The sequence below is a fragment of the Phalacrocorax aristotelis genome, chromosome 14 (assembly GCF_949628215.1).
Source record: "Phalacrocorax aristotelis chromosome 14, bGulAri2.1, whole genome shotgun sequence".
NCBI lineage: Eukaryota > Metazoa > Chordata > Aves > Suliformes > Phalacrocoracidae > Phalacrocorax > Phalacrocorax aristotelis.
The window spans coordinates 8172388-8186760 of NC_134289.1; the positions used below are offsets into that span (position 1 = coordinate 8172388).

At 41.5% G+C, this 14373-nt stretch overlaps 1 protein-coding gene across 8 annotated transcripts in view; it reads left to right on the plus strand.

Annotated features, from left to right (window-relative positions):
* The window catches only part of ANK3 (ankyrin 3), a 375938-nt gene that overhangs the window by 325952 nt on the left and 35613 nt on the right, over positions 1–14373 (plus strand). For all 8 annotated transcript variants that reach the window (XM_075109653.1, XM_075109651.1, XM_075109649.1 and 5 more), the window contains 7 exons: positions 2638–2849; positions 4612–4819; positions 5391–5487; positions 6703–6931; positions 7546–7671; positions 8400–8522; positions 10783–10864. In XM_075109653.1, the coding sequence (XP_074965754.1) occupies positions 2638–2849; positions 4612–4819; positions 5391–5487; positions 6703–6931; positions 7546–7671; positions 8400–8522; positions 10783–10864 (1077 nt within the window). The remainder of the gene's footprint in view (positions 1–2637; positions 2850–4611; positions 4820–5390; positions 5488–6702; positions 6932–7545; positions 7672–8399; positions 8523–10782; positions 10865–14373) is intronic.

A 14373-nucleotide genomic window follows, 5' to 3' on the forward strand; every position in this document is an offset into this window, starting at 1 on the left:
TTCTCTTATTCTGTTTCCAGTCAGAAGACACTTGCTCTGCATTACTTCATCTGAAAGTAAAGAAGAAAGGTATTAGACATGGGATGGATTTGATCCACAGCTGCCTCTCACTTGACAAAACCGGTGTGATTGCTTTCCTGGGCCTGAGCCACTGTATGTGAGGTCCCGCTCTGACCTTGGAGGTTGCGTCTGGGTTTCTCTTCTCCTGTCCAGGAACCTTAACATGATGCTCACATGGCAGCATGGACTAGAGGGTGGGGAGGAGTGATCTTGGCTTTCCCCCCTCCTTTCCTTCTCTCCGCCTCACCGTTCCTCCACCACTCCCACCAGTGACCTCAGGATAAGTGCACCATACACTGGGTTGGCAGGGGAAGACTTGTATGCACAGAGTATTCACAATAGCTTTCTCTTGACTTACTGAAACTTAATGGCCATAGGTGTTCTCTGGGCAGTTAGCACAAATCTGGGAGACAGTGACATTGGGAAACTCTTCCCATTTCTGCCACTCATCTTTCTGCTTTAGCTCTCTCTGCTTTGCCATCCCTGTCTGCAAGATGAGATGTATAACATACTTCCCTGTGGTTAAAAAAAAAAACCACACAAAACCCAACCAACCAACCAAAGAAATCCTCGGAGGTTTTTAATTGAAACACATTGCATAGGAATGAAGTGTCAGCAACTGAGGAAAATAGTAATGATGATAGCTCTTTCTGTAAAATGCATGAGGTGTGTTCAGGAAACGTGACCTCTCCCAGGACTAGTTTTCCCTGTTTCATTAGTTCTGTCATGCTAACACTGCATTTCTCATCACAGTCAGAGAGGTGGTTTGATTGCTTATAATATTTTATTTTTTTATTAAAGGGCAACTTCATACAGAAGCTTACACATGTATTATCCAAACAAAACCTCCTTATATATAGTCCAACTCCTCTCCATGCCTGACTGTTGTTCTGCCACTCTAACCTTCACGTTTTTTTCCTCCGCTAAAGGCGAGCACCTGCCAGGCTCAAAGGATTTTGAAATGTTCTTATATAAAACACTCATTTTCTACCTGCCTGAGAGTTTAAGAATCCAGTTTGTCCCCTGCACAAGCCATTGCTTCCAGAGCCTGCAGCCAGAATACCTAATTCATTAGAGGGCTTCAGATATCAATCTCTGAGCCAAAGTAAATGGAAGCTGACATTATGATAAGAAATTATCCTCTTCTGGTAGGTACATATAATCCACGGCAACACCGTGCAATTAATCCAAATTACCTGCTGAAAGTTTTAAAATGGAAAACTGACATTTTACCAAATTTATATTCTAATTCTTTTGGAGCTCTAATGAGGCCTATATGTTCAGAGGACAATATCCCAGTCACGTAAAGAAAAGGATTTTACAAGTGTCTCTGTCTTGGTACCATTTCTGGTCCTCCTGCTTTCTCTTGCTGCATCTGATAGAAAAGTCATCTTTTGATGAACCAACTTTCGTCTTTAGGAATGTGGTGCCCTTTTTAAGGAGGAAAATAACAGTGGAAACTTGTGGAGTGCTGGAACGAAACCCAGTTACAATAGCTAAAAAGGCTGAGTGCAAGAAATTACAGTAGAAATGCATGATAGTTTTGTAATTATCTCAGTTTGTGAATAGTGTTTATATCACAGGGATTGCACTAGTGCATATATATGTACACACACAAGTAGTTGCATAATGAGTTATATTTGTGACATATCAGAGTTTTCCTCAGTGCATATACGTCTATGTCATCTAATTAATGAATTAGTTAATATGGGTAGGTACTCCATGCACTTCCTGAGCCCTAGTGACCCTAGGAGCTGGGAATGTGGTCAAGAGCACTAATTGTTGATGACCTGTTTCTGTTTCAGTTGTCTCTGAGGATGCATGAAGTTTCTGTAGGAACTGGGGAGCACGATGCAGTTATTTTGGGGTAGATGCCCGAATGGCTGAAAGCCTGATGTGGGAAGGGGTCCTTGCTATAGTTTCATTGGTATTGCTGGCAGACAGCTCTGCCACATCCACAGTTGACCAGAGCTCAGTGTCTGGTCAGGAATGTATGGTTGCCAGTCTGGGAGATAACGTTCTCAAGTGCCTTAGCTGGGCAAACTCTGGATTGCACACTTGGCATGAAGTTAGCTAGTTCATGAACTGACTGTGATTTCCTGTGGTTGTCTGCATGTCGGAGCTATGTGAGGGAAGGGGCCGGAATTAAATGTTTGTCGAAGGTGTGCACAGAAAGGTCAGTGCACTTGTGTGCTTCCAGGTGTAGATGAGAGAGAAAAGAAGCTTGACCAACTCCTTCAGACCTCCTTGGAATCCCGTGCTGTGTGACAAACCTGCCGTCCCACGGCAGCTGCTGCTGCAGAGACTGTCACAGCCCAGTGCTTAGGTGTCCCGGCAGACCAGTGTGTTCGGTGTTGTGGGCCCTCAGTGTTCTGTGTTCAATGCAAAAGTTCACAGAGCAAAGCAAAGCTTGATAATTAATAGCTCTGAATATTCTTTTTTGTCCTGAAGTAAGTGATACAAAAAAATAGATTCTCAAGCATTTTAAGGCATATTCAAAACCTCACACTCACAGATGTGTCTGGTATGAGCCTGCGCAGGTAATGCCTGAATGTTTTAACTCTGTTCTCCCACCAGAGCTGGACAGCGTTGAGGAGCTAGAGAAGAAGCGTATCTGCAGGATCGTCACAAAGGATTTCCCTCAGTACTTTGCGGTGGTTTCGCGAATCAAGCAGGAGAGTAATCAAATCGGCCCAGAGGGCGGGGTGCTGAGCAGCACGACAGTGCCACGCGTCCAGGCTTCCTTCCCCGAGGGTGCTCTAACCAAAAGAATCCGCGTGGGGCTCCAGGTAAAGGTGCCCTCGCGTTCATATCCACAGCGTCTACATCGTTGGTCTTAACGCGTGCGGCTTGCAGCTAAGGAGCCTGCTGCTCCTTAGCAGTGGGTTGCGAGGTGGGTGGTACTCACACCTGAGGTCTGAATTGGTTTGTGTCTGCCTGGACGTGTTCTCTGCCTCTCGGTGTCCCACAGTCCTCCTCCCTGTGGCAAAAGCCCAGCTCCTCTTTCATCATCACCTTGAGTATTGCTTAGCATCTGCAGAATGGAGAGAAATGCAAGGGCCGGGAGTCACCACAGCCTGGGTGATACCGTCTGCCCTCCTCCTGTCGGCCACAGCTGCCAGCAGCTATGAGCTGCACAGCCGCTCTGCGGTCCCCATCTCCTGCGGCAAAGTAGCAGCTTGCGACTGCTGTCACTGGGCTGCCCTTTTCCATAGGAATGTGTTTGGTAAGGATTTCATGCGGCTGTTTGCCAGCTGTTACCGGGTCAGACACCTCCTGTATACATCTGCTGCAGTTTAGGACTTTCACCGTTGGTGTTTCTAGCAATGGGTGGGAACAGGGAAGAGCAAATAGCTTTAACTCTCCTTAAGCAAACTACACAGAAAGTGGAGAAATATTTCGTAGGAGGTATCTTTTTCTTTGGCTTCTGTTAATTATCACTTAAAATTACTTAATAACCTGACAAGTATGATGGGTTCATGAAATAGGGATGCTGGTTTGGATACCAGTGCTTGGAATTCACACTGGAACATTTCTGTTAGTGATATTTCACATCTAAAGATGATTAATCTTGAGAAAATGGAAGCTCTGCTATTAAGGTTATACTGTTGCCTTTCCAGAGCTCTCTAGTGTGAAGGAAGTACAACGTCTCCGAATGCAGAATTGTGACTGCTGAGATTGCAATGTAGCTACATATCCTGTGCATATCAATACATCACGGCGTTCAAATAATGCAGCAAGTCACGGGTCAGCCTGACTGAAACAGACTTGAAAGTTTGTTTTGTTTTTGTTTTTTTTAAGAAAGGCAAATATGCAAAACCCTGCTTCCCATAAGATGTCTGTCACTTTTGAGTTCAGATCTTATGTGACAAAAACTACAAAAACTCTATAGCATGTCTTCCCGTACTGACTATTTCTCTTCCCATATAAAGTTAGGAAACCTTTCAAGGCACAAAATGGAGGTAGAAAGTCTGAAATTTGCTTATAGCTTTTCTATAGCTTAATGCATTCTGTACAAATTTGACCCAAACAAGTATTTCTTTCCTAAAAATCAATAATGGAATATTGATAGGAAACACTGAGTACAGGGGTAAGTTGGAGTGCTCAGTGTTCCTCAGGAGCATGGATTTGTGTTTGGCAGAGATGTAGGAATTGTTCAGCATCTCCCAGACAGAGTGTCTAGTCCTGCAAAACAGGCCTCTTTTTGCATTTTGAGATAGCATTCAATAACACCCATCACAGTAAATTAAAAACAAAACCAAACATGCTCTGAAAAACTCAAAGCAAATACTGCAGGCAACCTTCTGAGATTTAGTTTTGCTCTACAAGTCAGCTATTAGGAAATCATAAGTGAGCTATTGAGAAAAATACTAAGCATGAATTGTACTAATAACCACCCTCGAGAGCTATAGAGAAGGCTGCCTGGGGAAAAAAAAGAAATAGAATTTCTACAGAAAATAAAAGGAAAATTGAATTATCTTTTGGGAAACAGTTCTACATGTCTATAACCAATTTGTAGCTCTAGTTTAAATACTTGCCCTGTGTTGACAGGCTCAACCAGTTCCAGAGGAGATTGTAAAAAAAATCCTTGGAAACAAAGCAACTTTCAGTCCCATTGTCACTGTGGAGCCAAGAAGAAGAAAATTTCATAAGCCAATAACCATGACAATTCCTGTGCCGCCTCCATCGGGAGAAGGTGTAACCAACGGGTACAAAGGAGACACGACACCCAGCCTTCGACTTTTATGTAGCATTACAGGTTAGAGAAAATCATACGCTTTGCAAAGGTTTCTGTGGCAGCAATGCCTCTGCGCTTGCTCTCATAACTGTACAGCTCGTGCTGCCCGGTAAGGGAACACTGGTGTGCTTGGTCCGGTAGCGTTCAGATCAGTTCTCCTGAGCAAAGCCAGCTGAGGTCATTTGAAATGCTCCCACTGATTCCCTGGGCCCAGAGTCTGGTTTCGTGCCATTGTAAAAGAACTCTGCCAGCAGATACTAAATGCTATTTTATATTTAGCCAGTATGGAGAATTTCAGCCTTGGCTATTAAACGTGATTGTCAGTAAAAGCAATTTGCAGAAATAATTCTGTCCTAGCTGATATGAAGGTGGGGTTTGCTATTGACTTAGAGGTATGTACTTTGCTTTCATTGGCATCGTCTTCTGCTGTGTAACATATAAAATAATACGTTACGTGTAGCTTGGCTGTGGGAGAACATTGTTGTCTATGTTCTTTTTTTACGTGTAAAGCAAAATAAGATAAAGATATGCTTATGTAGCCTGTATATGCTCGGTGTTTGAGAGAAAATCTCCATGGTTTATATTTACGCAGGAGGCACTTCACCTGCGCAGTGGGAGGATATCACGGGCACGACTCCGCTGACGTTTTCCAATGACTGTGTCTCATTCACAACCAATGTTTCAGCCAGGTATGGGAACAGAGCTTGCAGAACACACCTGAGGAGCAGTTTCCCTTGGTTAGCAAAGTGCATAGTTGTGGGGTTGTTTTTTGGCTTTCTGTAAGTCTTTTGCAAGACTGATGAAGCGGTAATGGACCAGATGCTTCCTTGTCACTATGTATCATCATCCCACACATCCAGGGCTGCATGTGAAGCTTTGTCCTGGCCTTTTGTGCTGCAGTGATGTCTCCTGGCAATCACACGCGGTGTTTCCCTAAAGGCTGCGGTGCCACACAAGGGTTTGTTTTTCTGCAGACAGCAACAGAAAGGGAAAGTTTAAAACGTTCATTCAATAAAAAAATTAGGGGGATTCATAAAAACCTATTTGTTTAAAAAGTGAAAGACATTCAGTTTCTGGCTGTGGGCTTTTTAGTTGAAAATTATGTAAAATTGCTTTCACAAAAATATCATTTGCCAAAAAAATCATGGTTTGAAATTAATTCTGATGAACTTAGTGGACTTATATGCTGGTTGGAGGCATTCAACAGGTTCTGTCAAAATCATGCATCCTAATGGAGAGAATTCACAGTATGCCAGGTAAAGATTTTATTGTTCAGTACATAACATTTGCACCTATAAAAAGCTTTATAAAGAGAGAGAATTGCTGAAAGAATGAAATAGATCAGAGCTGAAATATTGTGGTAAAGATTCAAACAAACTACAAATTAAAGTATTTATAACTTGTATCAAAATTGTCATCAAACTCTTAATCGTAAGGTGAGAAGATAACAGTATAATGTCTGTCTCTTTGGGAAACTTCACTGTGGGCATATTCGATTTCAACCTATATTGGAGATGTGGTTTTGTTGTACATGTGTGTTATAAATGAGGTTGTTTCAGCAAATCAAATGTACAGTGAAGCATCGGTACATTACAATATACACAGTGTGTGGTCACAAGAAATACAATTTCCCTGCTTTGGCTTCAAATGAGGCTGAAAATAGGCAGTTTTATGAGATACCAGTGTGAGAAGGGTCAAATAAGTATATCAACATCTCATTGCCAGGTATTCCCATTTTTGGATGGTTAAAGCCCTGCTGAGAGTAGAAGCTTTGGGAAGTCTGCAAGGACAGTACGCGTGCAAAATGGCCAAGGGTCACAGGACATGGTTTCTCTTTAAAGGCTTGAGCTAAATGTTTGAGCATAATAAAGAGCTGATTTAATGGTTTGCTTCCCCCCACACAGATTTTGGCTCGCAGACTGCCATCAAGTACTAGAGACCGTTGGGCTGGCAACACAGCTTTATAGAGAATTAATATGTGTTCCTTATATGGCAAAGTTTGTGATATTTGCCAAAATGAATGACCCTGTGGAATCTAATCTGCGTTGCTTCTGCATGACTGATGACAAAGTGGACAAAACTTTGGAGCAACAAGAGAACTTTGAAGAAGTTGCAAGAAGCAAAGACATTGAGGTATATTTCTTACTCACAGCCAGCTTCCTCCTTGTAAATGGACAGTGTGTCTTCCAAGTGGCAACAGGTCCCGCAAAAGCCACTACAAGCCCATTAAGTAAAGGTTCATAGCAAGGCTGAGTCAAAAAATTTCTTGAAAGGAAGCCAAAAAGGGACAAGGCAGGGGGGAGCATGAGGACCTGTCTCCAAATGGATGCCCCAGGCCAGTCTGCAGTGGGCTTCGCATGCGCTGCTGTCGAGTAGCCCTGGTTGGGCTTTGCAGATGGCTGACCTGGAAGCCCTTCTCCTTGGCCCCGCAGACACACAGTCGTGAATAGGGCTGGTTTGTGGTGAATACATACGTACTCACCAACGCGCTGTTTCTTGAAGGAAATCTACCCGTTCTTACTCCAGAAAAGCCACTTATGTAGCTCATCATTTCCCAAACTGCCTGCACTCATAATACCTTGCCATAATTCACAAATTTTCTAATTTGTTGCTACATTTAATGTGAGTTGGGATGTGTGCTAAACTCAGGAACTATGATGGGGGAAATCATGATATACTTATGTACCTATGTGCATGAATCTACTATGAAGAGAGGTTTTATTGACTTTTATTTATTGCTTTGATAGGTTCTGGAAGGAAAACCTATTTACGTTGATTGCTATGGAAATCTGGCCCCTTTGACTAAAGGAGGACAGCAGCTTGTTTTTAATTTTTATGCTTTCAAAGAAAATAGACTGCCATTCTCTATCAAGGTAAAAGCAAAACAAGCCAAATAATTCTGATATTTCCCCCTTCCCTGCACCCCACCCCAGAGATAACACTTTTTCAGCCTGATAGGACTAACTTGCCCCAAGGATGTGTCACCGTTTGATCTGCGAATAATATGGAGAAGGTGCTTTGCATGAAGCAACAAAAGAGCTGCTGGTGGAGCTGGGACCAGAATACCCATGACAGGGATTCATAGCCTCTTGTTAAAACCATATCTCAAGTTAGACCTCCAAAATATTGGTGGTAGATCACTATTTCCCAGGAACATTCAATAACACACTGTAGAGCAGAACAGCCTCCTAAAAGTGTGCAGACTGTTCACCTCTTAAATTACTATGAACGTATGCTCACTTTCCTTAGCAAAAAAATTTTTAAGCATTTTGGTGACCACAAGTGAAAAACACGGCAGAAAAAAATGAAGGTGAGCAGAAAATGTGTCTCAGTAATATCTCAGTATGAAACTGTCTGTCTGGACTCACTCAACACCTTGTCTTGCATGGATTTACCATCAGAGACCTTCAGGCTGATCTAACTCTTTCATGGAAACCCCTTTTCCCCTTCAGCACCTCAGGCTGAGCTCCAGCTCAGTAACATTGTCTTTACCCATTAGATAGCTTCTTGTGGAAAGAAACTCTGAGAAACTCTCCAGAAAGCTTCTCTAGGTATCTGAATTACTACTTATTACTACACTGTACTAAAATTTCTTTTCTAGGTTAGAGACACCAGCCAGGAACCCTGTGGTCGATTATCGTTTTTGAAAGAACCAAAGACTACAAAAGGACTGCCACAAACAGCTGTTTGCAACTTGAATATCACTCTGCCAGCACACAAAAAGGTATTCGTTAGGAAAAGTAAACATTTTCCTTAGGGCTGGTTTGGTTTATTTTTGCTCCTTTAGTTTTTTGTCTTTTTTTTTTTCTTTCTTGCTAGTGATAAAGAAACCCTGTGAAATGCCAGTAATGAGAATGCTTTGGAATATGATAAAGGCTTTTTAAATTTATGTTTTATTGGTTTCCTGTATGTAGAACGCTTTTAAAGTCTCTTGTTACTGTGGTGTCAAGTTCCTATAATTTTTATGATTCTGTTTACAGCTCATGCTTCAGCCTGCAAATCATAGGTTTATGCTTTCAGTCATGTCACGTGTTGATTTGCACTGGATGTAAGATTTTTTTTTTCTTTTATGTTGACATTTTGGATTTGCTTTGCCTTATAAATCAGCTTGCATTTTGTGCTCCCGATTTGGTCCTTTTCATATCCTGATATTCTTTTCCCTGCTGTCCATTATAATATTCCTTGTCTCTGCAATGCATCTTGGGACCAAAAGGAAACAGAGTCAGATCAAGATGATGAGGTAATATAAACACTGTCTTCTGTTTTTATTTCCTTCAGATTTACTGAAGAAAAGTAATGTTATAGAAAAAACAAACAACTATTTTTAACTGTGGCATTGAAATGATACCTACAGAATAATCATATCCTCGATGTCCAATAGTCTGATGCAAAACAGTAGAAGTGCACAAATGTGGAAAAAACATGATTATATATTATGAAATTAAACCAAGCATTGAACAATAGCAGTCTAAAATTTTTCTTCTGAAAAAGGATATCATTACAAAATTCAGACCAAGTCCATTTTTGGCGAAATCAAGAAGAATTCAATGGATGTGATTTTACCTCTTGGAGTAATACTGCCAATGCTTTGGTAACTTCTGTTTCTGAGAAGGAAAGAAGTATTGTTGAGGCCACAATAGCGGCCTATAGTATTTTACTCCTGAAAATAAACTGGATTCTTCTGAAAAAGCAAAGTAGCCAAAAGCAATTTCTAAATATTGTGTACAAATCTATTTCCAAATAAACGTCAGATATTTGCAGCTTAAAAATCTACTGTTTGCTGGAAACTGCAACATTAGATTGTCAGGAAATGGGGTGGGCTTTACGTGTTAGAGATAGTAATAAATGAGATCACCTTATAAAAGAAGCTACATAGATGTACCCCATTTACCTAGCAGGAAAGTTTTCCTCTCTTCCTAGTGGCAAATAAATAGCAGTAACCACCTGCTGATTAAAATAATAATAATAGTTTAAAAACCCAAACAAAAAAACCCCAAACACTCCTTACATGTTGAAAATCAGTAGTAGCAAACACACAACTTTTTCTCCACAGGATTTGTTCCCAGTGAGCTATTATATAGCTATAACAATAGTTTTCTTTCTAAACAAACCATATTTTTAGCCACATAATCAAGTGAGTTGATCTCTGAAGGACTTTTAATATTTAAGACATTACACTAGCAGCTATGCCACTGAACGCAGCGGCTTATGATGCAATTTCTTAGTTAACAATAGCAGTCTGCTTTCTAATCTGCATCTTTGCGTTTTGTGCCTATTAAAAAAATCCTCTCCCATGCCTTTTTCATCCTTAATGTATTCACTTTAAAGCCAGTGTACATTGTGGTGTATGTGCTTTCAGGAGAAATTAATTTGGGGAGAAATATTTGATCGGTCTAAGTTGTACTCTTATGAATGTTTTATGTCTGTATCCGTAGTCTTCTGTGTTGATCTCCTGTTTCTAGCCAAAGGTTGTTTATTTTACAGAGAATGAATGGTATCATATGATTTCCAGTAGTGTGAAGCAGTTTATTAAGTGATAATGGGAAAACATAGTATTGAGGTACTTTAAGGCAGGATCATGAGCTACATCTGCTATCTAAGCTCTTCTACCTCCTAAGCAGAGATGATGTGAGCAGGAGTGAACCCATGGGGGTCACCTCTTAGGGTTGCAGTCCCTTCCCTGCTTGCTCCAGAAGGGTAGTCATTCCCAGCAGGTTCCTCCCACTTCCAACAGCCACGCTCCCTGCTCCGCAGTGCCCGGCACTCATTACATGGCGGACAGGAATGAAGACTGGCTCTGTCCATTCCCTGCCTGCTTGCCCAAATCCGGCTTCAGCATGCCTTCCTGAAGCTGAACGAAAACATCCGTTCTCCCTTGTGGGGATGTGTACTGCAAAATGTGGCCCATCATGCTGAGGTTTGATGATCTGTTCAAATGGGCGATAGCAATACTAAAGGCACTAAACAGCGTTGTTTTGTTGCAGACGGAGAAGGCTGACCGGCGCCAGAACTTTGTCTCCCTTGCTTTACGTAAGCGCTACAGCTATCTGACTGAGCCTGGAATGAGTGAGTTGCTCTTACCAAAGTACTAAACCATATATACATGATTTTGCATAAGAAGAGACATTTTTTCTATAAACGTTGTATTTGGTGTCACTCTGGAAAAAAAAAAAGAAAAAAAGAAAAAACCACCTATCTAAAACAAAACTCTTGGATGGTCTGTGAACTCCTGTGTTGTGAGAGCTTGAAGAATCCTGACTGGCAAATAACATGTGTTAGTTAAGTAAAAGTAAAATAATGTTTAAAAATGCCTAGTAACTCCAGAGTAGAAGGTTTGCAAATTGCTTTCAGAAAGAGTCTATTTCTCTTCCCTTTGAAAGATTAGAGAGAGCTGCTGTAGAAGGGAATGTTATGCAGGAGTTCAGCAAGGCTGGAGAATGCCATTCAGACAAGCGCTTAAATGTTTAGATGCTTAGCCAAAATGGGTTCTCTCATATTGTATATTTTCCCTCTTCTTTCTCCTCTCCTTCCCTTTTTCCTCTGTTCCCTGCAGATGCTTTTTATTCCCTGGCACCACACATTGCTTTCTCTTAAACTTATGTTCCCCTTGACCAGACCTGTGGCATTCATTTCCTTCCCTCTTAAATAGAGTAATGTATTTGGCTTAGCTTTTCTTCCCTCACCCCTCCTGTCTGAGGTTGGCTGCTATTGTTCCCCGTTCCCAGCCTTTTTCTTGCCTTTTTTTTTTCCTCTCATGACTTCTCAGTTGCTACCCTGCCAACAGACCCTTTGATATAATTCCATAAAATCCATAGACAAACTTCATCGGGTCTTGGGAGTTCCCACTGGATGGCTGCTGTTTAATTATCCTATAAGATCTGTGGCTTCTTTGGATCAGATGTGCTCCAGAGTATATTACACTTCTCAGGCCTGGAAGAAGACTTCAAGCATATAACATCTGAAGAAGCTATCAGATCTGCTGAGACATCTTGATGGACTGTTAAGGTATCGTCAAAAGATTGATGGGAACTGAGAGAGAGGGAAAAGGAAGTTGCTTGAAAGGAGTTTGATGACTGTGTATGTTGCTTACAATTAGTTTTTCAGGCCTTATTGGGGAAAAAGAAAAAGTCTTATTTATTCACCAAATGTCCATTAAGTCCCATTTGCAAAAAGTTGGAGGGGAAAAAAAACTAAACCCACTTGAGCTGCACTTAAAAAAAAAGAAGGCTTAACACAGTAGAAGTTCCTGACTATTAACTATTCTATCGCTTTTGGCAATGGTTGCTACTTAAGGCTGTGAGCTACCCAAAAAGGGTATGCAAAAATGATTGTGTTTGCCAGGAGAGATCGTAGATAGTGGTTTGGCCATCAGCCTGAGCATCACGTCCTGTGCGCACATAGCATGTAGTCAGCAACTGCCACTTCCACCATGCTGGTGTGATCCTGGAAGTGCAGCTCTTCTAGAGAGCACACACTACCCAGCACAGAGCTAGGGCTGCTGCTGTGGCTGCTTTACACCGCAGGCTGTTTGCTCCAGTGACTGGATATGAGTGATGAACCTCTACCTATTTCCTTTGTGGCTTTAGTGGCACAGCTCCCACAGTTTTGGTCGTGGCAGGGGTTGTTCTTTTCACTCACACGAGCTCATGCATGCGTGCACATGCGCACATACAGATTTTTTTTCCCTCTGCACCCCTGCCGGTGCAGAAGAGAGTGAGGCAGATAGGATATTCCCCTGCCTCCTTGCCCTTACCCCTGCTCAGGGAAAGGGAATAAAGGGCCCCTCGACTCTTCCCAGCAGTGAGGTCCCCACAGCAGGGAAGTGCAGCGGTGGGTTAAACCTGCTTGGCCCTGGCTGTTTGCTTGCAGCTGAGGAGGAGCAAGGCTGAGCAGGAGCCACTTGTATGGGTTCACTTGGTGCTTTCAGTTACCAGCTGCAAGCAAGGAAGTGTAGGCTGGTGCACAGAAGGTAGTAACTAGCATCTGTTTTCTGATAAAATCTTGGATGCGGAGTGATGGAAACTTCTAAGGCCAAAAGTGTCCAGTAGCCAAAAAGGGCTGTTATAGAAAACCAGTCTTCAGAATATTATCCCACTCTGAAGTCTTATATAGTCGTGGGGATCTCTTTGCTGTTTCAAAACAGTAAAATTGCCCAGTTCCCTGCTGTTTGAGTTATGTCATAGCTGCACACACTGGTAAATTACTCAATTTTCTTTGTACTGGTGGTTCTTCTCAACTGCAATAAGAAGCACAGAAAAAAAGCATCTTAAACATGTCTGAAACCATGATTTAACAGGAGAAAGAGCAGTTAAGAAGGGAGCCTGTTGGTTTGATTGCCTCACTAGCCAGCTGTGATAGACTGGCTCATCACAGCGCAGTGGGGTCCCTGTAAAGACATTTCCAGACAGAAACTACTGAACAAGTTGTTTTGTTGTTAGTTCTTTACAGAATGATTTGGGGTTTGTCTCTTGGACTTGGAACTGTATGAACTTTTGGTGAATGTTAGCAGCTGCTGCTAATTAATCTTCAGAATAAAGTCTAGCTCATTTAATGAAGTACACTATGTTTTCTTCTTTGGGGGAAAAAAAGAAGTGTGTTTGCACTTAAAATTAAAATTGGAAGGAAAAATGGATGTTTCTTGGCATAGGCTGTGCCAGTCAGGCCTAGTATTCAAGCTCTCTTCAACCTAAATATTCTCATACTGCAATATCACCAGCCATCCACATCGCCTTCTGGGTTTCAATTGGCTTCTATAGGACCAGCACATTTCTCCTTGCAGGATATGGACCTGTGGCTTACCGAATATTCACTATTCTATGAGAGTGTGTGTGCTTTAAGTTTAGCAGTTTAGTTCTAGCCTTGTTAAGCTTCTTTCACTGTAAGTTACTGTCTGTCTATAAGACAGATCAAGCAGGTTTGACAAATTATTAGTGTAACTTCAGAGAAAGGTATGTTGAATAAGTTGTTTGGATATTTTAGCTCCATTTCTAACTCCAACTTTAAAGAAAAAAAAAGCCCTCTAAGTTACTTTCAGTGTCAACTCTCTGAATGTTATTGCTGTATCAGGGGATGCGTACGCTGTAATGGGATTCCCAGAAATCCTGTCTTCTGGCATGAGAACCCCCTGTGATGCAAAACGTGGTTGATGATGATTTGTTCGAAATGCCTATGGATAAGCTGTGTTCTGGGGGATGATAACAGTGAACAGGTTTGTCCTTGCCAGGAAGTTTTTGCGTAACATATTGTTCTTTGACTGCTTTTCTCGTGTTACCTTTTGAGAAATGTAAAGTTGAACAGGTCTGTCTTTGAGCTGATACAAGAAATCTCCTCAAAAGGTACCAAGACACTACATCTTGTAGAAAAAGTGTACTCTTCTTTTAATGGCCTCTTGTGAAATGATTTTGTAAGGTTTACATATTTGTGCTTAATACAGCATACAAAATGTATTAATACCTGTGCTTGTTTTGACATGATATATTGTGCATGAATAAAAACTGATTCAGTTGCTTTGCTTGCTCACGTTTATCATAGATCATACTTTCCATATTTCATGTATGACATATGCTTCTTAAAAA